The sequence below is a fragment of the Macrobrachium nipponense genome, chromosome 11 (assembly GCF_015104395.2).
Source record: "Macrobrachium nipponense isolate FS-2020 chromosome 11, ASM1510439v2, whole genome shotgun sequence".
NCBI lineage: Eukaryota > Metazoa > Arthropoda > Malacostraca > Decapoda > Palaemonidae > Macrobrachium > Macrobrachium nipponense.
In genome coordinates this window covers 51,695,647-51,718,823 of record NC_061087.1, presented here as the reverse complement: position 1 = coordinate 51,718,823, position 23,177 = coordinate 51,695,647, and the positions used below count along the sequence as shown (strand labels likewise).

General features: G+C 38.6%; 1 protein-coding gene across 4 annotated transcripts in view; it reads left to right on the top strand.

The window, feature by feature from the left end:
- The first annotated feature begins 20,677 nt into the window (after positions 1-20,677).
- The window catches only part of LOC135205820 (cell cycle checkpoint control protein RAD9A-like), a 434,453-nt gene continuing 431,953 nt past the window's right edge, over positions 20,678-23,177 (top strand). For 2 of the 4 annotated variants that reach the window (XM_064237070.1, XM_064237038.1), the window contains exon 1: positions 20,678-21,093. In XM_064237070.1, the coding sequence (XP_064093140.1) occupies positions 21,060-21,093 (34 nt within the window). In that variant the 5' untranslated portion in view covers positions 20,678-21,059. Of the gene's footprint in view, positions 21,094-21,146; positions 21,287-23,177 lie in introns of those variants that run through there. The other 2 variants (XM_064237049.1, XM_064237081.1) reach the window with 2 other exon arrangements.

Sequence of the window (23,177 nt, the reverse complement as noted above, 5' to 3'; positions counted from 1 at the left end):
AAGCAGTAATAAAACCCGTCACCAGGTTTTAAGCAAATATTGTAGTCTACATTTTTACTAGTTTAATTATTTTTTGGAAAATGCTCCCAGTATTATGTAGCAAGTATCGCGAAACCAAATAAGCTGGTGGGTCTGATTTCGGTTATGACAATCACTTGCCCATTAGTATATTAAGGAGTTACTTAGAGGGAAATATGCAAAATTGGTAACCCCTATAGCTTTTACATAATGATAGGATGTATTTCTTGCAGGCAAAATTTTAAGGAGCTTTTAGTTTTCATTTTATTGTAACTTTTGAGAGAATTTTGATATGTAAAGTGAGGCATGGTGTGTGAAGTAAGAATTAAATAGTGATTAGCAAATTACTAATTAATATTAGAACTGATAAATCAATACAACATGGTCAGTTAAATATTCTCCGCTCAGTATAGGTTAGATAAAGTGATAAACATCCTTCTTAGTTACAAAGTTCTGTGATAGTTTATTCCAGTTGCATCATCTAATATATGAAGTTGGACCAAGCCACCTACCTACACTCAAAAGTATTTGTAATAGGTAGTGTTTTTATTTTTTTATTTTTTTTATTTGGGGGGGGGGGGGTTTGTTTTCGTGGCTTGTGGGAACTTTGATCATTTTCTAAATATAAATTGTCAACCTTTACCACTACATTCAACACTGTCCTTACAGGAGGATTTGATGCATCTTCCAGAGACAGCTCTTCACTGCCCTACCAACGAAGTCCATAGAAATGGTTGTATAAAGAACTACAAATCAGGTATTTTAAAACTATATGTATGATATGAATTAGATGTATTTTGAGTTGCATCGTTGGCATGAAATAATGAATATTAATTCATTTACAGAATCCACTCCAGAGGTCTCACAAAGGTTTAAGGGAAAACTCCAGTTGAACAAAAGGTAAGTTATGTGCACAAGTATTATGCTTTTGTTCACAAAATTATTTTAGGGAACTTGGATATATGGAGTTCAAAGACTGATAATTAAAACTTACATTGTCTCATTCTACTGAATTTCTATAAAGATTCAACAGGTGATGTACAATAATTATTATTTCAGATTATCTCTAGTTGGGCTGCAGATGAAGGTAGTGATGTTTATGTACAAATATCCCTTTAAACATGAAATACTGAATTTTATTTTAAACTGTAATTTGATTGTGCATTCATTTTGGGTGTGGTGAAATATATGTCACCTTAAAGTTACACAGTATATTCTTATATAATCAAATTTCTCACAGCCACATCTTCAAGATCTGCAGATTCAGATCTAAGAGAATTTGTATCTGTGTCAGAGGCAGAGGCTTCAGGTATGGTATACTTTTCATCATGTATTTTTTTAAAGGTTTCTCAAAAAGAAAATTGTGCTCAATATCTGAATATACCGTAGCACCTCTGCTTTGAAAAATAATTGATTTGAGACTGGTAATCTTTCTGCTAGTACAGAGTACAGAGCTATAATGTTGGCACGCCTCAAAACAATTGAGGAAAATCAGCGGCTGATGGTAAACCTACTACAAACTGTAGCTTCTGCTGTAGGTTCAGGAGGGGAGGATGTGGATGATGTTTTGCCAGCCCCAGTACACAGTTTAGAGGTGCTGGATGACTCGTGTACTAAGTTATCTTATGAAACATTAAAAAAGAAATGGTAAGAACAAGTTGTATTATCTTGGAGATTAGGAACTGTTTTTTCAAGTGTTTTGGGGCCTCCATTATTTATGGTGGACCATCCTGGATACTTTGGATATAAGTAAGGCTATTTTTTATGCATGAGGAACGTAAATTTTATGATTTTCTTTCTATATATTGCAGACACTGTATTTGTCATCATTAGGAGGGCATAGCCTTGGAGAGACAGTTCATAGGATTATTAAAAAGCTTCGAAGCAATAGTATGTGGTCCTCATATAGTCTAAAGGGAATAAAAGGAAAGCTACCATTTACTGATCTTCCTTCTGCAAAGTTGTCATCAGTAAGTGTACAGAATTTCTTAGTTACAACACCAACTTACAGCATTATCTTTTGTAAAATAATATTTGCTCCTACACAAATACAAACCTTAGTAAAGAACTCAGGTTTGTATGGTTATAAAAAATGCAAATTACTTTTAAAATTTTGTCGTTTTCTGTGGTTGATGAAATTTAAATAATTAAGTCTTGCTAGCTTTGATATGTTTTGATTTCTCTAAAATGTAAATTGAATCTTGCTTGCATCATATGTTTTGGTTTCTCTACCCAAAGGAGCATGCTTAAGAAACTACAGAAAGGCGAAATTATCCGAAGTGGAAGACGAAATTAGTGAAGCCCTGAAGCATGCCCCTAAAAGAAAAGGTGGTCTAAAGTACAAGGTGAGCAATGAGCTTGATTTAATGTTCTGGTATTCCCTTAACTTGATCATTTTTAATATTAAGGAATAAAGAATATGCGTTTTGGTATGAAAGCAGCACTTCAATATCCATCATATTCCCTTCCCCATTCTACTTCTCACTCCACTTGTGCACAAACACTCCTCCTAACAGTCTTGCCTTATTATCTATCACTCCACATGCTTCTGTCAGGTAAATCCTTTCCACTGCACACATTCTTGCCTGTTCTTCCCTATTCCCAGTACCTGTTTTAGAGATGTTGTCAGGGTAAACATATTTCTTAAACATCTCATACAACCCCCATATAAAAACTCCTCTTTTTCATATGCTTTGTAATCAATTTTTATTCCTTTTAATAAAAGTCAACATTCTCTACTTTAGCATCGTCATGTTATTTCTTCCCACAGGATCCTGAGCCTGAAAGACCCAATTATTGAATAGCACAAGAGTCCTCCGATTCAGAAAACTAGGCGCAGTTTAAATCAAGACAGATTGCAAGGTTCAGTGCCCAAGAAGGTCATACAGTATGAGGCCCTCCACCCACACACTCCTGCCATCATACTTCCCACTCTCTATATACCACATAACCATCATTTACCACATGCTACTACTTAATGTAGTCGTTGTTGATGTGCAAACAAGTAAGCACCAAGTCTACCTATCTCCAAAGAACCTTCTTGTGCAAGATAAAATTCGTGATCTTATCATTCATAAAGTAAGTTTTTATTTCTTAACTGCTACCAGGAGAGATCAAGTAGAGTATGTGTATAGCCCATGAAATATTAATTTTTTTTCTACAATACTATATTTATGCCTAACCTTTTTTTTTAACCCCTCAAAAATATTATTGCCCATGGAATATCCTATTTTTGCTTTTATATGCTGTATACTCTTCCAGGAATATTCTTTTGGTTCAAATATATTTGTATGCATATTATCTGTGCCCTTTCTTGAGTTTACGTTTTTTCTTTGCACTTATCAGTGTTTTTGCTAGTATATATTTTATGCTCTTCATGGATTTTTTTTTTCATCTATGTTCGTATATTGTACTATTTATGCCATTGAATTTAGTTTTTTTTAACCGATGAATTTAATTTTTTTTTTAACCAATATCTTTGAAAATGGAATGTACTATTTTCATCATTGTATTTTATACCAATTTATGGCTTATTTGGGATGTGCTATTTTTGTTAATATATATTTTATACTCTTTGTGGAATTATTTTTTTCAGCTATATTTGTATGCTGTGTACTATTTATGGCCTTGAATTATTATTTTTCTTAAAACACATCATTGACTATGGCATGTACTATATTGTATTTACTAATATATGGCCTACTTGGAATTTGCTATTTTTGAATGTATATTTTGTACTCTTCTTGGATTTTTTTTTCATCTATGGCTGTATACTATTTATGCCCTTGAATTTAAATTTTTCTTGATACATATTAGTTTCCATGGAATATACTATTCTTGTTACTGTATTTTGCACTCTATTTTTCTGTTAATATATATTCATATGTATTTATACTTAGTCTTGGAATGTACCATATTTTTTTTCTTTTAATATATATTCGTAAATATTCATACCCAGCCATGGAATGTACTATATTTTTCTTTTGATATATATTCCCATGTATTTATACCCACCCTTGGAATGTACTCATTTTTCTTTTAATATATATTTGTATATATTTATACCCAGTCTTAGAATGTAATTTTTTTTTTGTCAATATCAGCTAGTTATGAACTGTACCTGATTGTATAACATTTCCTTTTTGTTTATAAATGTCTTAATTGACATATACTATTTTTGATAGAATAAATTTGTCAGTACTGAGTACTGTTTTTAATTTAGACGTTTCATTATCATTACAAGAACATTATTCCAAAGTGCTATGTTAGTGGTGAGGAGGTGACTTTTTCACGTAAATTTCTATGTTGCTTCCACGTAATATCTAGTCTACAGATCTACGTTTATTTCACATAGAAATGTAACGTGACCACAACGATTTCGCAATCGTAGATGTGCTAGCTGGGAGTTCTTCTGGGGTTGAAAACAACAACATTACGCAGCAGATGAAACAGGTATTTGTTTGTTATCGGGATTTTCAATGCTTATTTCCTTATCTGTCTTTCATTTACCTAACAATTTGCTAATTAATTTATCCATCTATTTATTTAATCTTTATCAAGATAATGTACTTTTTTTCACTGTTTGGCAGCCCCTTTGTATCTGCCTGTAGTTCTTTTGGGTAATCGGTATCATATCAAAATAGCCATGATAACTGGCTACAACTTCGTTATAGCGATATGAATGAATTTATGAATCTTCAGTAAAAAATTACAAATAAATGAAGGAGATTAGAGCATATTTTTCAAACCGATTCTACTGAAAAATCGACGTGGTTAAGAGGGCAAAGGACTTCCTCGCTCCTCTTATTGTAAAACTTCACAGCTGATTCTTTAATTTATTTCAGTTTCACATAATCTATGGTATAAAACCCTTTTTCCATTCACTTATTATCAGTATATTTATCAAATTATTTTAATTTTGATTATTTTTCAGGCTCTAAGATTCAAATGTGCTTTTGAAAGTAATCAGTGAATTACTGACTTCATTATTATTTTTTTTATGTTTCAAGTGACTCAATACTATTTGGCTTGTTTATAACTTGACCTTATATTCAATCCTTTTGCAAGAAAGTGTGCAGACCTGATGTGTATTTCTAGCAATGACATTGTACCTCCTGATGTCTAGAGAGATATATTAACTGCTCAAAAAAGGGGCAAAGAATTACTGATAAGATTTATGCAAGACCGTCTTCAACCAAATGCCACGCAAATGTTCTGTGCCCCAATAACAAAGAACAAATAACAAACTTTTGCAAATCTTCATAAAGTGGATGTGACCAATAAATGTGGAAAAGTAAACACTGTTAAAATAGACAAAGATATTTTCAGAAGACTCCTGAGAACCTCAGCCAGTGGTAGAGATATGAACATATCAACTACTATTGTGATACGAGTTAGGTCCAATGACTACATACATCACTTGCAACACTCGATAGAAGCATGCGAAAGGCTGATAAAGCTCCCCTTTTAACCATACTTAGCAGTGGCCACGAAGTGAAGGAGCGGCCTAGAAGTAATGATACCTTTTGTGGGCTTGTGGATGCAATGGCACTTCTTCGGTCATTGGGCAAACCCAAAGGTGCTGCCACATTTGGTGAATTAGCTATATTGCTGAATTGTTTTTGTTTTTTTCAGACATGCAAACGAGTGGATGTTATATTTGATACATATCGGACAAATTCCATCAAAGCTGGGACATGGGCATGTCGTGCCAATGTTAGCAGAAAAATTAGACGAGTGAGAGATTCAAGAAATGTTCAGTTGACAAGCTCCTGGCAAAATTTCATTAACCTCTCAGATAATAAGTTGAATCTTATTGATTTTCATACCAATGAAATACTCATGCAGTCACCGAGATTACCTCTTGAGCAAGAACATGTTGCGGCAGGAGGATGTGAAAACCCTGAACTTGTTCTTTCTTCATCTGGAAAGTGTATCGTTGTAATTGATGCCTCCAAGAATGTCTTTATACGTATTATTGTTCAATGTCGCGATACAAATATGCTAGTTCTCCTTACTTATGACCAGACAACAGAGGAGGGGCGCGGATGGCTGTGGGTACTGCCAAAAAACCTAGGTATATCCCTGTGCACGATATTAGGACATCTCTCCCTAACCACATCATCAATTTACCAACATATCATGCAATCACGGGTTGTGATACAACCAGCCAACTGAGTGAGCATGGCAAGAAATCAACTTAGGCCATGGTAAGTAGATTCACTGATATGTCTGAAGGAGCTCTGCATGACTCAGAAAGTTATTCTTACCCTAAAACATAACTAACTTCAGTAGATGACCTTCGAGCCGACACGTTCCATCACGTAGGAAGCTTGGATAAGTTGCCACCAATGCATGAAACTTCTGGCTGAAAAAAAAAAAAAAAAAAAAACGGAAACAGGCGAGCTAGTCCCAAATCTCATAACAATTGAATCCATGCCATCTATTTGTAATGAGTTGTAAAAGTGTGGAAGCAAAACAAGGAAATGCACATCTCGCTGTACCTGCAGTTGGAACCGAATTCCTTGTTTATTTGCCTGTGGCTGCAGAGCAGAATGCTGCAACCCTTATAACCATGCTGCCGACTTGGGTGATACTGACAATGACGAGGAGGATGATGCCATAAATGACAACAGTGTTTTATTTGCAAACAAATTGAACAATCCTTTTTTTATTTTATAAAATAATTCACATTAACGGATATATTAAACAACTATGTCAATGATGAAGTGTTGTTGAGTTTGTACATACTTTCAAGAAAGATGCTCATCATTTCATATGACTGACATGCTGATAGGTTAAAATGTATTTTGCAATATTTTTTTGCGGCATGTTAATCATAAGTATTTTGATATCTCTCATATTTCACTGCATATCTTGAAAATTGTAGTTTTTCATATGAGTATATTTCATTACCTTGTTTTTATAATACTTAAATTTGCCTATGAATGATGATGTGATTTTATTAGCAATATGCAATAATGGTGACATCAAATGAAAGAAATGCACATTTTAGATGGGTGATAATGAAGAAACAATATTCTTGACTCCGGGAGCTCTTTAGCTTATGCAAGACAAGCAAAACTTAGTTTCCCATTTTAGATGACTCACAGCTGATAGGTTCAAAATGTATTTTGCAGCTTTTTTGTGAGTTATTAAACATAAGTATTTTGGTATTTATCTAGTACTTCATATTTTACTGTATTTCTTGAAAAATATAATTTTTCAAATGAGTATGTTTCACTATTTTGTTTTTGTGTTCAAAATTGCTTAATAATGACTGTGATTGTATTTGCAACATGCATATAAATGTTCTTATTTCAGCTTGGTGATAATGAAAAAAAAAAAAGCAATATTCTTGAGTCTATGCATGACAAGCAAAACTTAGAATTTCCGATTTTTTATGGATGATGCTTAGATTGTGTCAAAAATTGCCATTTATTCCCCTTGAATAAAATTTCCTAGTTTTTTTATGAGTACTTGTTTTGAAGTATTTTCCCAGTTTCTATGAAAATACGTTGATATATGATTATTTTGCTCCACAGAAGTAGTTTTTATTCTATCAACTATAGCAATGAGTTGGTATAAATTAGTACATTGATATTCAAAGTAATAAACCACTTTTTTTGCAAATTTTTGTCCATCTCTATAAAATTAGATGACGTATCAATACAGTGTCAAACTTCTTCCTGTGGAGACTTTATATATTATTTTCTAATTGTAAGGGCACATGCCAGTATTTATGTTTGCCATCTGGACGAAACCCCCCTTTTTTTTGTATGTTGGGTTACGATTAGAGCACTTGATGTTTGATTTTTAAATTGATGTTTGTTACGTAACCCTGTAATTTTGTAGATGTGACAACTGTGTTATGCAATATACTACTCCCGAGTTTTCCTCTAGGGTGGAAAGGTGAAGCTCTCTGATTTTAGCATCTGACTCCACGAAGGCAAGAAAAAGAAGACATTCTTGTAAAATCCAGCCACATCACCTCGTGAATTGTCGTCGCCATTGCAGTAACTTCTTCATAAGGATATTCCGAGATCCTGTTTGCCATTTATGTTTTATTTCTATCGAAGTAACGTAACGTTTTGTTAATAATTTTTGCAGTAATGTGTTAGTTTTCTTGCTTCTTAACGTAATTTGAATAATTGTTCTGTTCTTTAAATATTAATTATATGTGCTAAACCTTTAAATGCGTCTTTGTGAACCCGTGTGGCATCACCCAAAAAGAATTGGTGCAGGAAATACAGTTGATTGTTTCTTAACTGCACTTTTGTTGAATAAAATGCAAGGTTTCTTGACTTTAAGTAAGTTAGTAAACTCCTCAGCACTGTAACTTGGTCTCATTCAAAGCTAGTGCAGGAGGGCTTAATTAAGGTTGAATGAAATCGTACCGAATGTGGCCCTAAAATTCAGTTTAGTTTCACCACATTCTTTGCTGGTCCTTCGAACGAACCGGATGCCATAACGATTCACAAACGATTTTTTTTTTTTTAATGTTAAAGATAATTTGCGATAAAGTTCACGTTGGTGATGGTTGGCTTTAAAGTCATTTTAGTATAGCTGGCACGTGTCCAAAGTTATTTGGTTCATGAGCAGGGTAAGGTATTGAATTACTTGGAGTGTTTGCCAAGTAATCTGTTGTTTATGGAACATTATTGTTCGTATTTAGTGATTACTCTGTGAAGAAATTCTTGTTGAATTTCGTAGCCATTTTTGAACTTAGGTTTTTTCGTGACCAGATGTATTTTGTGAATTGATGAAGAGCACGTGGTCAAATTATCTAGAATTCAGTGGATGTTATATTTCAATCAGTTTTAGATAATTTGCCATACATTTTTTATATTTGTGCAAGTTTGTTATTGATCCATTAACAAGATAATGGATTCCAAGATTAGGGTAGTTATTGAAGGGGAAATTATTTCCTTACAAGATTTGCTTGATGAGGCAGGTAGCTGCATTGGTGATACCGATACACCCAAATCGACCCTCGTAAACTCCCAGCAATTAAGATACCTGAATTTAGCGGTGGGGAGGAACAATGGCTTGCATTTTGGGATATATTTAACAGTTTAGTTCACGATCGTAGGGACATTTCCGATTTGATTAAGTTTTCTACACTCAGAGCTAGTTTAAGGGATATACGCCTTTAAAGCCATAGAAGGTTTACTTGTCACTAATGCCAATTATTCAGTAGCTATTCAAACCATTAAGGAGAAGTACGATAATAAGGAAAAATTGAAACGTAGACTTATGTCCAAGTTAACACATTTAGTCCCTCCCAGTCATACAATAAAGGATTTGAACACGTTCAAATTGGAATATGAAAAGATTATTTTACAAATGAACACATTGAATTTAGATGTAGAGGCCATGAACCCCGTTTTCTCTAGTATAATATGCGAGAAATTATCACCTGAAACACGTAAGGCTATAGTTAATAAACATAATAGTACGTCTCTTGATTTAAAGCAAATTTCCTCAGGTTTGACATATGTTCGTGAATTAATGGAATTTTGTTACGAAGGTGAGAATTCTAATAAGAGAAAACTGGATCAGGGCAACTATTCTAAAGTGATTCCCTCAAATGTGCAAAACGTGCAGAGAGCACAACCAAGTAACAGTAAACCTAGTAATAGTAGTCCTTACAATAATTGTGTGTTTTGCTCATCGAACCATGCCTCTCGCGACTTTCAAATCCATTGATAGTAGAAGGGACAGAGTTAAATATTTAAGATTGTGCTTTGCTTGCCTCAAAGGAGGTCATTTATTCTCTGAATGTAGAAATAAGCCGAAATGTAATATATGTGATGGGCCTCATTACCCGATGATTTGTAAGAAAACAGAAAACCCTGTTAATCCTGCTCCACCAAAGTTGAGTGTAAATAGTGCTAATGTTAGTAAATCAAATGTTAATTCTGGGAAATCTCATAATGATTCTAAAAGTGCTGTTAGTAAAGGTGATTCCCCAGTAGTTATGACTGCTTCATTGGGAATTGATCATTCTCAGACTAATAAGATTTCTGTTTCGACTGCTCTTCCTACTGCTAAGGTAATTGTGTCAGGGAATGGACATCGTTCCTTTGAGAGAGCACTCTTTGATTCTGGTGCGCAAAGAACGTTTATTGCAACTGAATTAGCCCATAAGCTTAGTCTATCGTCCATAGCAACAGTAGCCTTAAAGGTAAAACCATTTGGCAGTGATGCCATGGAAGTTAATTGTAGTATAGTAAGAGTTATGGTGAGACTAGGTAAGATTTGTACTGTCATTAATGCCATTGCATTCGAGAGTTAATTCCAGAATTTATTCTCCAGGATTAAGTAAGTCAGCTGCGTTCTTGACGAGTAAAGGCATAAAATTAGCAGATAATGATTTAAATTCAGATTAAGTAAATGGTATAGAATTAGTCATTGGAGCTGATTACTATGAAAAATTCATTCAGAACAGGCAAATTTGCTCTGGAATACAGATATTGAATAGTTCTGGTGGTGCACTAATTTTTGGACCTCTTCCTAGTTGGTCTTATGACAAAGTAGAATCTAATGAGATTACTACATCAAATGTATGTTGTTCAAGAATGGAAGTAGAGGAAATCCCTATTAATTCTTGTTGTGAAGTTAGAAAATTATGGGATTTAGAAAGTGTTGGTATTCGTCAATCTGAAATTAGTCCTGAAGAAAGAGAATCAGTCAAGTGTTTTAAGGATAAAGTAAAAAGGGTTGACAATAAATATGAAGTGTCCTTACCATTTAAAGATGAAAGTAGACCGCCTGTTAACTATAGAATAGCCATTGGTCAATTAAATTCCTTGTTACATAGATTCGAATCTGACCCCTCCTTGTATGCTCATGATAAGATTATCAAAGATTACGTTCAGTCTGGGTTAATAGAATTAATTCCTTCAGGCTCCCCTATTATAGGGCATTATTTACCCCACCATGCTGTACTGAAGGATTCAGAAACAACTCCCATTCGAATAGTTTTTAATGCTTCTTCAAAGGCTAAAGGAGAACTTTCCTTAAATGATTGTTTATTAACTGGCCCCTCATTAACTACTAAACTTTTCGATGCCCTGTTGAGTTTCTGTGCAAACCCAGTAGCTGTGATTTCAGATATCAGTAAAGCCTTTTTAAGGATAGGCATTTCACCTGACTGCCGTGATTATTGCAGATTTCTATGGATAACTGATCCCTCCGATTTGAAGTCTACTGTAACTTACCGGGTTTGTGTAGTTTGTTTTGGAGCTACATGCCCCCCCTTTCTCTTGCAGCAAACCCTCTTGCATCACTTATCTTTACATGATAATCCCCTTGCATCATCTCTGATGAAGAATTTCTATGTAGATAATTTTAGTAAAACTTAAAGGATGTGTCAGTCTTGATGGATGAGTATCCAGTAATAAATGCGATTCTTGAAGACGGTAATATGCCTCTACAAGAATGGGTCAGTAATGATTCAGAGTTTAACAGAACCGTAGATGTTATCAAAGAAAGAGTAAACGTTTTGGGTTTAGAGTGGTATCTATATACAAGATGAGATGTCACTGAAGGAAGTAAATTGTGAGTATAAAGGACCTTTAACCAAACGAAAGGTTTTATCAGTTGTAGCTCGGATGTTTGATCCTCTAGGATTATTGTCACCAATACAGGTGAGAGGTAAATATTTTCTTAAATGTTTGTGGAGTAACTACGGGTGGGATGACCCTTTGCCAGAATCATTATGTTCAAGGTTTGATGAAATTTGCAAGTGTTTTAGAAATGTAGAAAGTTTAAAGTTTCCTAGATTTGTTGTACATCCTGAATGTTCTCACTTGTATTTTGTGATGCCTCTAACAAGGCATATGGAGCTGCTGCCTATGTGATTGATTTCAAGAGAAGTGTAAGCAATTTACTGGTCAGTAAGTGTAAAGTGGCACCAAACCCTAAACAGAATATTCCGCGTTTGGAATTGACAGCCTTGTCCTTGGATGCGAAACTTGCTGGAAGATTAATGCAGAATGATGATTTAAGATTGAGTTCTTGCACTCTCTGGAGTGACTCCATGGTTTCTATTTGTTGGGTGAAGAACAATAATAGTAAAATTCCCTATGTAACTACAGAAAGGTCCACTGAAATTAATGAATTCAAGTTTCCTCTATGGTATACCCCCTCTAAGGATAATTCAGCTGATATTCTATCCAGAGGTAGTAATAGTAAAGATTTAGCGCAAAATTCCTTATGGTGGAATGGCCCTAAATGGCTTTTAACTGGTGATTATCCCCAATCTTGAGCTACAGAAACTGTGCATGTTAATGAAATTCTTTCAGAACCTAAGTTTGTTCACCCTCCAACCCCATTAATTGACATCCCATGTTATAGTAATTTAAGTAAGCTTAAACGTATCATGAGGTCAATATTGCTTTTTCTTAATAAGTGCAGTAAAGGTTCTAAAAAGTTTTTTTGTTGTTAACGAAATGAAAGCACTTGTCCTCCTTGAACAGAAGCAACATTTTTCTACTACCAGAATGTACCTCTGTGATAAGAATTCACATGGAGTGTCCATGGATGTTAAGAACTTGTGTAATCAGTTAAACTTATTTGTTGATGAGGAAAATATAGTTAGGTCTCAGGGTCGCATGAAAAACGCTTCCATGCCATATGATACTCAGTGCCCAATGTTATTGCCTTCCAGAAGTCATTTAACAGTTTAACAGTGTTGATAGTTGAACATTTGCATAGACATCATCACCATTGTGGTGTCAATTCTGTACTGGTATTGTTGAGAGAAACCTTTTGGGTACCTAGAGTACGACAAGTTATCAAATCAATTCTGTCCAAGTGTGTTTTGTGTCAGAAGTTAACCAAGAAAAGGGTTTGTGTTTGCCCCCTCCCCCGCCATTACCCACAGAAAGAGTGAGATATGATAGACCTTTCCAATTAGTAGGAGTTGATTATACTGGTGCTATTAATGATTTTGATCATGAGACTGGCTTGGAGGAGAAGGTCTTTGTATGTCTATTTACCTGTACTACGAGCAGGGCGGTTCATTTTGAATTGACTCATTCCATGACTGCTTCCGATTTCCTATTGGCTATTCGACGCTTTGTAGCGTATCATTCTCTGCCGAGTCTGATTATATCTGACAATGGTAGGAATTTTGTTGGATTTAATAATTTCCTGAAGGAAATTATGGAGGAACCAGAGGTAAAGTCATACCTTGAAGGAAATGGTGTTAATTGGAAGTTCATTACACCGCGAGCCCCCTGGTCTGGAGGATTTTATGAACGCCTTGTTGGTTTTCTAAAGGGATGTTTGTCCAAGGCCTTGTATCACAAACGTGTATCCTTTGAAGAGTTGAGAACTCTACTTGTTGAGTTTCAAGCTGTGATAAATTCTCGACCACTGACTTATCTCTCCTCCGATCGAGATTGTGAGGCTTTGACTCCCTCCATGTTACTTTATGGGCGAAATGTTTGTATTTCCCCTCCTCTTAACAATTTAGCAACTGATGACCCAGATTTCATGAGTTCAAGTGATCTTAGAGCACAATATTTCAGATTATCATCAGTGCTAAGGAAATTTGAGAACTCTTGGAAAAGACTATTTAGTGTCCTTGAGAGAGAGACATAATAATTCTAGTAATAATCTCTCTGCAAATGTGAAAGTTGGGGACATAGTGATGGTAGACTTAGAAGATCATCTAGGTAAAGGCTATAGATCCCTCCTTGTACGATATGTTCTTCGGCCATGCGCTGCCGAGCATGCATCTGTTATTGGTAATTCTGTATACGCTGTTGCGAGTCAGTTGGCTCCCGAGTATCCTGTAATAAAGTTCAGTCTCCAGGACGTTGTGTCATTGCAAACCCAACATGGCGCAGTGAGTAGGATAAGGACCAAGCCATGCCCCAGATACGTCGACCACCCCAGGCCACGCCGAGGCGTGCCTCACCTGCAATGCCAAGGGCCTTGTCACAGGCCGTCATGCAAGCACAGACGTTATTTGCAGACCAGCAGCGTGCCATCCGTTCCCTTCAGGATGCCCTTCCCGGTTCAGGAGCACGTGCCGGTAAAGTTCCTGTCTCTGCTGCCCCTGAGAAGTGTGAGGCGGTAATGTCCTCGGCAGCGTTCAGATCCTGGAGACGTTCGATGACGTATTGGATTCACCTTAACAAGTTCCCGCCGCAGGATTCTCTCAAGACTGCAAATAAATTCACTGGAGTTGCAGCCGCGAACAGGTCTGAGGACGTAGCTAATCTCCGAGTGAGATGTCTTGGATCAACGGCATGCTTCATTGATATAGGTGGCGACGCACGAAGCAGGAGGTTTACTTTGTGCCGACGGCCAAGAACTTCTATATATCGCTGAATGCTTGTAAGGAGCTGGGAATAGTACCCCCTGACTTCCTCACCCCTACCATCTCGTTGCATCAGGTGATGTGCTTAATGAAGACGTCGCACAGCCTAACTCCCCTAAGACAATGAAGCCAGCCACCTTACCCATCCCGCCTGTGGAGGAGAATATACCAAGACTTGAGGAGTGGTTATTACGGCATTTCTCTTCAACAACCTTTAATACAACCAGGGAACCGTTACCTGTCATGACGGGCAAGCAGCACCACATCCATTTGTTGCCTGATGCCGTGCCTTATGCCTGTCACATGCCCGCGACAATCCCTAAGCATTGGGAAGAGGAGGTCAAGGCTCAACTTGACGAGGACGTTCGGAAGGGCGTGATAGAACCAGTCCCAGTGGGGGATGCAACGGAATGGTGTGCAACGGATGGTCGTTGTCGCCAAGAAGACGGGTCAACCTCGCCGCACAGTAGACTTCCAGCGCCTCAACGCCCACTGTCTTTGGGAAACTCATCATACACCGGCACCCTTCGACATGATTTCAAGATCCCCATTCATACGTACAAGACTACTACGGCGGACGCGCCACTGGGGTTTCCATCAAGTGGAATTGGACGAAGACAGCCCGCCGCCCGCTTACGACCTTTATCACTCCATGGGGACGATACCGTTATCGTAGAACACCCATGGGTCACTGTTCGGCGTCGGACGCCTACACAAAAAGGTTTGATGATGCCCTGCAAGACATCACCAGAAAGCATAAATGCATTGACGACACATTGCTATACGATCACAGCATTGAAGAGGCGTTCTGGCATGTATATGAATTCCTGTCAACGTGTGCCTCTGCAGATATCACACTCAAGCCCGAGAAGTTTAAATTCTGCAAGAGAGAGGTCACTTTCGTCGGTTATTACCTGGGATGGGAGTCATACAAACCCGCAGACGAACGACTAGATGCCATTCGTAACTTCCATATGCCAGAGAAGCCCTCCATCACGGATATTAGTTTGTGGTTCGGGTTAGTGAATCATTTAGCTCCCTTCCTTGCAACGGCGCCCATCATGGAGCCCTTTAGGGACCACCTCAGAAAGCCCACTGGAAAAAACGTTTACTGGGATAGTCAGCTACGTGACAAACTCTGGCAGGCACAGGAGGTCATCTGTCAATTAGCCAAGGACGGCTTGGCATATTACGACAAAACACGCCCTACGACGATAATGACGGATTGGAGTAAAGAAGGTATCGGGTTCGTAGTCCTTCAGCAGTATTGTATTTGTCAGTCAGCTGACAGCCCCTTTTGTTGCAAGGGCGGCTGGCGCCTTGCCCTGTGTGGTAGTCGACACCTCACCTCCTCTGAAGCTGGGTATGCCCCCGTAGAAGGAGAAGCCCTGGCAGTTACCTGGTGCTTGCGGAAGGCCAGGCTGTTCCTACTTGGGTGTCCTAATCTCACCATCATCATGGACCACCGTCCTCTCGTCAAGCTGCTGGGTGACAGAGCCCTCAAGGACGTCATCAACCCGAGATTATTCAACCTGAAAGAGAAGACACTCCAGTTCAAGTTCCATATGAAATACCTGCCCGGAAAAAGGAACACTGCCGCGGATTTTCTTTCAAGGTACCCGACCATGCGAGCACCCCGCGAAGCTTCCGACGTGGATTTGGAGGACGACATTAAAGTGGCAGTGGCATGTGCAACCGTGGCCGCCTTGGAACCGGATATCATCGTGTTGGATGAAGACTGCGTCAGGAGCGCCGCATCTAACGACCCTGTATATCAGCTCTTGCTTGCAAGGGTTGCAGCGGGCGACTGGCCCCAACAGAAGTCGCAAGAACTCGCTCGCCTTCGCCCCTTCTTCAGCGTTCGGGACCGGCTAGCCATCAACCAGGATCTGGTGACATACTCAGTGGACCAAGGATGTGTTCGCTTGGTTATACCCGCCCAGGAATTTATTTACGCCGCCAGGTAGCCGCTAACCTACACGCAGGACACCAAGGCCTCGACTCGATGCTTAGAAGGGCCAGGCAGTCGGTCTATTGGCCGGGAATAGAAGGGGACCTTCAGCATTGCCGCGCCTGATGTACTTCATGCGATGAACATGCCCCCTCACTGTCTCCGAAGAAATGATACACACGCCGCCTGCGGAATATCCCTTCCAGCAAGTCGTCGCAGATATGTTCCAGATAGAAGGCAGTGTATACATGGTGTATGCGGATAGCTAACAGGTTGGTTAGAAGTGGCTCATTTCCCCAATGGTGCCACGTCTAACAAAATCAGTAATCACCTTCGATCATATGTTCTCGCGTTTGGGGAGCCCCAGAACAAATATCAACTGACAGAGGCACGAACTTGGCCAGCGAGGAGATGGAGGCCTTCTTCAAGAGATGGGGGGTCAAGGTCCGGCTGTCGTCGGCCCAGTACCCCCAATCTAACGGCAGGGCAGAAGCAGCTGTCAAATCGGCGAAGAGGCTACTCCGGGAAAATACGTTAAAGGGTGGAGCCCTTGAGTCGGACAAAACGGCCCTGGCGATACTTCAGTATCTCAAAACTCCTCTCAGGGAAATTAACAAGTCGCCGTCTCAGCTTGCAACGGGTCGCCAGCTGCGCGATGGGGTACCGACGGCCAGGAGACACCTGTTTGTAGACAGATATTGGAGGCAGACGATAGTCGAAGGGAGTTACAAGTGGCAAGGTCGCAGGAGGCGATGCGCATCCCTGCACTACCAGAAGACTGCCGCCCATTGCGAACTAGGTACCCATGTACGCATACAAAACCAAGCTACCAAGCAATGGGATCGAACGGCGGGGCATAGTAACAGAAACAAAGCCCCATCGTCAGTACACCGTCAAGCTTAACGGAGCGGCAGGCTGTCAAAAAGAAACAGACGACACCTGAGAGTCATCGCTCCGCCCTCTGGCACGCCCATGTCTCAGCACGAGTCCTCCGCAAACCATACCCCGACAGAACAGGGGACACGCACCACACAGGAGCCCAACGTCGTTGATAGGCCCAGAAGAGCCGCAGGTAAACCCAAGTGGCTCAAAGACTTTGTAGAGTGATGTTATTATCTTTTGAATGCAATTGCATCAGGAATTGATATTTCTTTTCAGAGAATTTATGTATTTTATTTCGTTTTTGTGTATGCATCGAGAAGTTAGCTTTAATTTTTTGTTTCTTCTCTTGTCTCTCATTTCTAATTGATCTAAGGGCATTTTTCCCCTTTTTATTTTTTGTCATGTATAAGAATGTTCTTGGGGGGGGGGGGGGGGGGGGATGTACGATATGTTTTTTGTATTTTTTTTTTTTCCCCTTTTTATTTTTTGCCATGCATAAGTATATTCTTGAGGGGGGATGTACGATATGTTCTTCGGCCATGCACTGCCGAGCATGCATCCGTTATTGGTAATTCTGTATACGCTGTTGCGAGTCAGTTGGCTACCGAGTATCCTGTAATAAAGTTCAGTCTCCAGGACGTTGTGTCATTGCAAACCCAACACTCCTCTAATTGGATAAGGTTACCCAGCTGTTCCCGTCGTCTGATTGTGTGATTAGGTCTGTAGAAGTGAGAGTGAATAATAAACTATACGTGAGATCAATCACAAAGCTCGTACTTCTGGAATTACCCGAGAGGGAATTTGATAGTGTTGTAACTCAGGAGCCAGATAGTGTGCCTCTGAAGGGTAGACCTCGGCGTGCAGCGTGATCAAGAGAGAAAGGATTTAATTTCTATGGATGTACTCTAAATGTATATTTGATTTAAATTTTGGGTGCAGTTGTAATTGCTTCTAATTATGATTCTTCTTGGGGGAGAATGTCAAAACTTGCCATTTATTCCCCTTGAATAAAATTTCCTAGTTTTTTATGAGTACTTGTTTTGAAGTATTTTCTCAGTTTCTATGAAAATACGTTGATATATGATTATTTTGCTCCACAGAAGTAGTTTTTATTATATTAACTATAGCAATGAGTTGGTATAAATTAGTACATTGATATTCAAAGTAATAAACCATTTTTGTGCAAACTTTTGTCCATCTCTATAAAATTAGATGACGTATCAATACAGTGTCAAACTTCTTCCTGTGGAGACTTTATATATTATTTTCTAATTGTAAGGGCACATGCCAGTATTTATGTTTGCCATCTGGACGAAACCCCCCCTTTTTTTTGTATGTTGGGTTACGATTAGAGCACTTGATGTTTGTTTTTTAAATTGATGTTTGTTACGTAACCCTGTAATTTTGTAGATGTGACAACTGTGTTATGCAATATACTACTCCCGAGTTTTCCTCTAGGGTGGAAAGGTGTAAGCTCTCTGATTTTTAGCATCTGGACTCCACGAAGGCAAGAAAAAGAAGACATTCTTGTAAAATCCAGCCACATCACCTCGTGAATTGTCGTCGCCATTGCAGTACTTCTTCATAAGGATATTCCGAGATCCTGTTTGCCATTTTATGTATTATTTCTATCGAAGTAACGTAACGTTTTGTTAATAATTTTTGCAGTATGTGTTAGTTTTCTTGCTCTTGTCAACGTAATTTGAATAATTGTTCTGTTCTTTAAATATTAATTATATGTGCTAAACTTTAAATGCGTCTTTGTGAACCCGTGTGGCATCACCCAAAAGAATTGGTGCGGAAATACAGTTGATTGTTTCTTAACTGCACTTTTGTTGAATAAAATGCAAGGTTTCTTGACTTTAAGCAAGTTAGTAAACTCCTCAGCACTGTAACTTGGTCTCATTCAAAGCTAGTACAGGAGGGCTTAAGGTTGAATGAAATCGTACCGAATGTGGCCCTAAAATTCAGTTTAGTTTCACCACAGATTGGATGTAAAAGGGAGTAAGAGTATATTATGTTCTCTGAACTGCCCACAAATAGGTTTATGCGTAAGTATGTTTTAACAAGCCAAGCAGGAACAAAAGGGAATTTTTTTCTATCACTACTACAATAACATCATGATAATTGAATTAAATACAGCACACTATGTCTAAGAGTTAAAATTTTTAAAAATATTTTTCCAACGATCTTTGAATTTCAAACACCTATAATTCAAAGCAAAAGTTTAAATCAAAGGTTTTGAGTTAACTAATCTTATAGTATGCCTACTCTGAGTTATTTTGGTATGAATTTTATTTAAATGTGAAAAGGAACAACTGACTTAATCATGAAAGTAAGTCAAAATTGTCTGGAGAAATCAATAAAGTATATTCTTTACAAAAGTCAATATTTTTCTAATCTAACACAAACTTGCAATCCTACTACTGGTCTCAAATGGTGTACTTAGAGTTGTTCTATCAAATAATAATGGTAGTAGCTTTACACAAAGTGGTTGGAACGAAAAATGAAATCTGGACCTTTGGCTCCTGGACTTGCAGGTTTGTCGCAAACAGAGGGACCCGTCTCTTTTCGCGACACCAGTGTTAATAATCTCAATTCGGGATAATGATGGCAGTTTTCTGTGAGATTTTACACATTTGTGAATTAGTTCTAGAAGCCACGCGACCACTTGACAGTCTTGTGTTATCCTAAGGGCGATAGGACCCCTTTGTAAGTTTATGTATAGTATTTAAGTTAGTAATGAAAGTAGGATATATTTTAAAAGTAAAATTGTAAAAAACACAGTTGAGCCTAATTCAGTTGTCATCGTACAAGGGCGGGGAGCTGTCCCTTCAGGTGGGCCAAATTTAAGCCAATAATATCCGGTAATTGCTGGTGCATATAGTCGTCGAGCACTTCAGTGGCTTGGTTGGCATGGTGTTGGCGTCCCACCTCGGTAGTCGCTGGTTCGATTCTCGGCCATTCCATTGAAGAGTGGGATATGTGTATTTCTGGTGATAGAAATTCACTCTCGACGTGGTTCGGCAGTCACGTAAAGCCGTTGGCCCCGTTGCTGAATAACCACTGGTTCCATGCAACGTAATAACACCATACAAACAAACAAACATGTAGTCGTCGAAGTATTCGCGACAAGGGTTACATAAATTCATATGAGGTTAATTCGTAGCTATTAGAATAAAGTGTTTTGTATAAAGTGATCAACAATATCAATGGAGGGGAGCATGAATATTGTTTGAACGAATTTGGAATGAGCTTCATGTAATTTAGATAAACTCATCATTCATCACATACCTTAACTGCTAACACATACGATATAACAAACCAATATTCCTCCATAAATAAAAGTTAGCATGACTAATCGTTGTATTTCTGATACAATTTTGCAAGGGAGTACATTGGCTAGTAGTAGTAGTAGTATGTGGGATATGTTTTTGAAACGGTTCTAGTAAAAGACGCCAGATCTCCTACTACTAAAATAAAGAAGTAATCAGTGGCGGGCTGCTTGACGCACGTCGATAACATGACACTTGTCACTTACATACTGACTGAAATTGCGTGACAATACTAGGTCCTATATATTATAGTTGTTGATTAATAGCTAAGTCATCATTTTTATGACTTTTCGTACTTATTAATAGAAAAATGCCTAGAAACACCGGCAAATGAATGTTAAGTCGCAACTCTAACAGCGCAGCCAAAACTGTACCTCAATGTAGAATACCCAGTATACCTAGCCTAGTAGGCTAACTAGCTAGTTTGTTGACAGACCAAAGTACTATTAGGTACTACTGCTGCTACTACCTACCTATTTCATCGTTCCCGATTCTTCGTGTTCAGTGGTGCCAAAGCGAACTTCCTCTAGCTTTCAGAATGAAGTGTGTCATACCCGGAATCAACATTAAAGGTAATGCTCCTACTCATGACCTTTAGTTTGTACCTAGTTTGCCGAACGACAGGACCAGGCTTTTCCTATGTTTAGTGTTAACTACTTTGGGGGGGGGGGGTGGCCCTCCAGACAAACTAGGGAGCGACTAGGTACATACCTAGGTAGTACTAGTATCCGCAGACGATCGATTTTCGTGGGGAAAAATCTCAAAGTAAGCTAACTACCTACATGTACCTAGTATAGCCTAGGTAGGTAGGTAATGCACATTTGGAAATGAGAAGGGGAACAGTATACTAGGGTAAAAAAAACCGCATGGTACAGGGGTGGACCATGTACGATCAATGTGTACACCCCAAGAAAAGTACATTAGGTATAACGCGTCCTGACACCGGAGTAGAGGTCTTTAGCTCCGTTTCTCACCAACAACAAGTCGCGTCTGATGCCCATCTCCGATGTCAGGACGCGTTATAGGCTAATGTCCTTTTTTTGGAGTTGTACACATTGATCGTACATGGTCCACCCCTGTACCATGCGGTTTTTTACCCTAGCTAGGTAATTGCTAATAACAACGTTTTTGTAGTTGACCCAGTGAAAATAAAGCCTACAAAACATCAAATGGTAAAGGGGGATCCAGTGGGAAACTGGGGTTTTTTGGGTGGGGGGAAGCGGCCTCGGACTTTCACGGCGCCCAAAACTCTCAATTACCGGTTTTGTGACCCAAACCCTTTACCCTGAATACAAAAGTTTGACCCCTTACTCTGCATTCAAGGTTGACGTAGGCTAGGCTATCCTAGGACCCTTTACCTACTTTGCAGAACTTTTGAACCACTAGCCTACATGTAATACGTCCAGCCTAGGATACCACTAACCGACATTAAATTAGATGCTAGGACCCCTTACTTTGCATACTTAACTTTGAACCACTACCTTACATGTAAACGACAGACTAGCCTAGGCTACCACTAACCAGAATTACTGATAAATTAGTTGTTAACGGTGAATATGTTTGTGTGCTGTCAGTAAGGCCGTGGCGGAACGGCGCTTCACGCCTTATCCGCATATTTAAAGATTCTTGGCAAGCACGGCATGTTCTGGGAAGAGGTAATGTTGCGCTGCGCGTGCTAGCCACAGGGGTCACAATAAGGCCGTGGCGGACTTCGCGCCTTATCTGCACATTTACAAACTGGATATTGGTACGGCACCCGTACCCCGATCGCTGTTGATATTGGTACGGCAGTGAATTGCACATGCGCGAACCCTTGTTTACCGCCTCAGGCATATCATTGTCAGCAAGAAAAATGGCAACGGAACAGCATGAACCTCAGAGTAATACATTAGTTTTTGCCAAAAAACAAATGTTTTCAGGCTTTAACGAGCTGAAAGAAGCCACAGACATCTGTGAAGACTCTAACCTTCAAAAATTGTAGGTAGATCTATATTACTGTTCCCCGGCGGCCTAGACTGTAGCAGTTGCGGGTTTTCTATGGTTTTACCTCCTGAAAAAAAATTCTAAGTAATGTTTATTTGGACGACTGTAATTAACTTCCCGGGGCTGGTACTAAACACGGCAAAATACATTTAACGTCCCAATTCCAGGTGGCTTTCGTATTTGCTGGGACGAACGATACAGAATGCTTCTACAGAAATGCCAAATTGTATTCGTGTTCTCGGATTCGCGGACTACACATTTGCGGATTTCTCTCGGGAACGTTTCCCTGCATTATTCGCGGAAAATTCGCGCATTCGCGGTATTTTTCTATGAGAAATATCCACAATTTCCTGGTTTTTTTTTATCAATTTCATCTTGAAATGCACTTTTTGTGATAAAACTATTAAAAAAACCAAGTATGAAAATTGTTAGTGGTTTTTCTTAAGTTTTAACTAACTAAATACAGTAATACCTTGGGTTACGAATTTAATCCGTTCCAGAACCTGCTTCGTAACCTAAATGGATTTTCCCATAAGAATGTTATAAAACCAAATAATGCATTCCCCCCGGCCATGAATGAACATTTCAATTCATATTTTTCCATTTATTTTTGTTCACTAAGGTTGAAAATTCGTGTAGGAATTACATAAAATTATAAAATTGAAGAATGAAA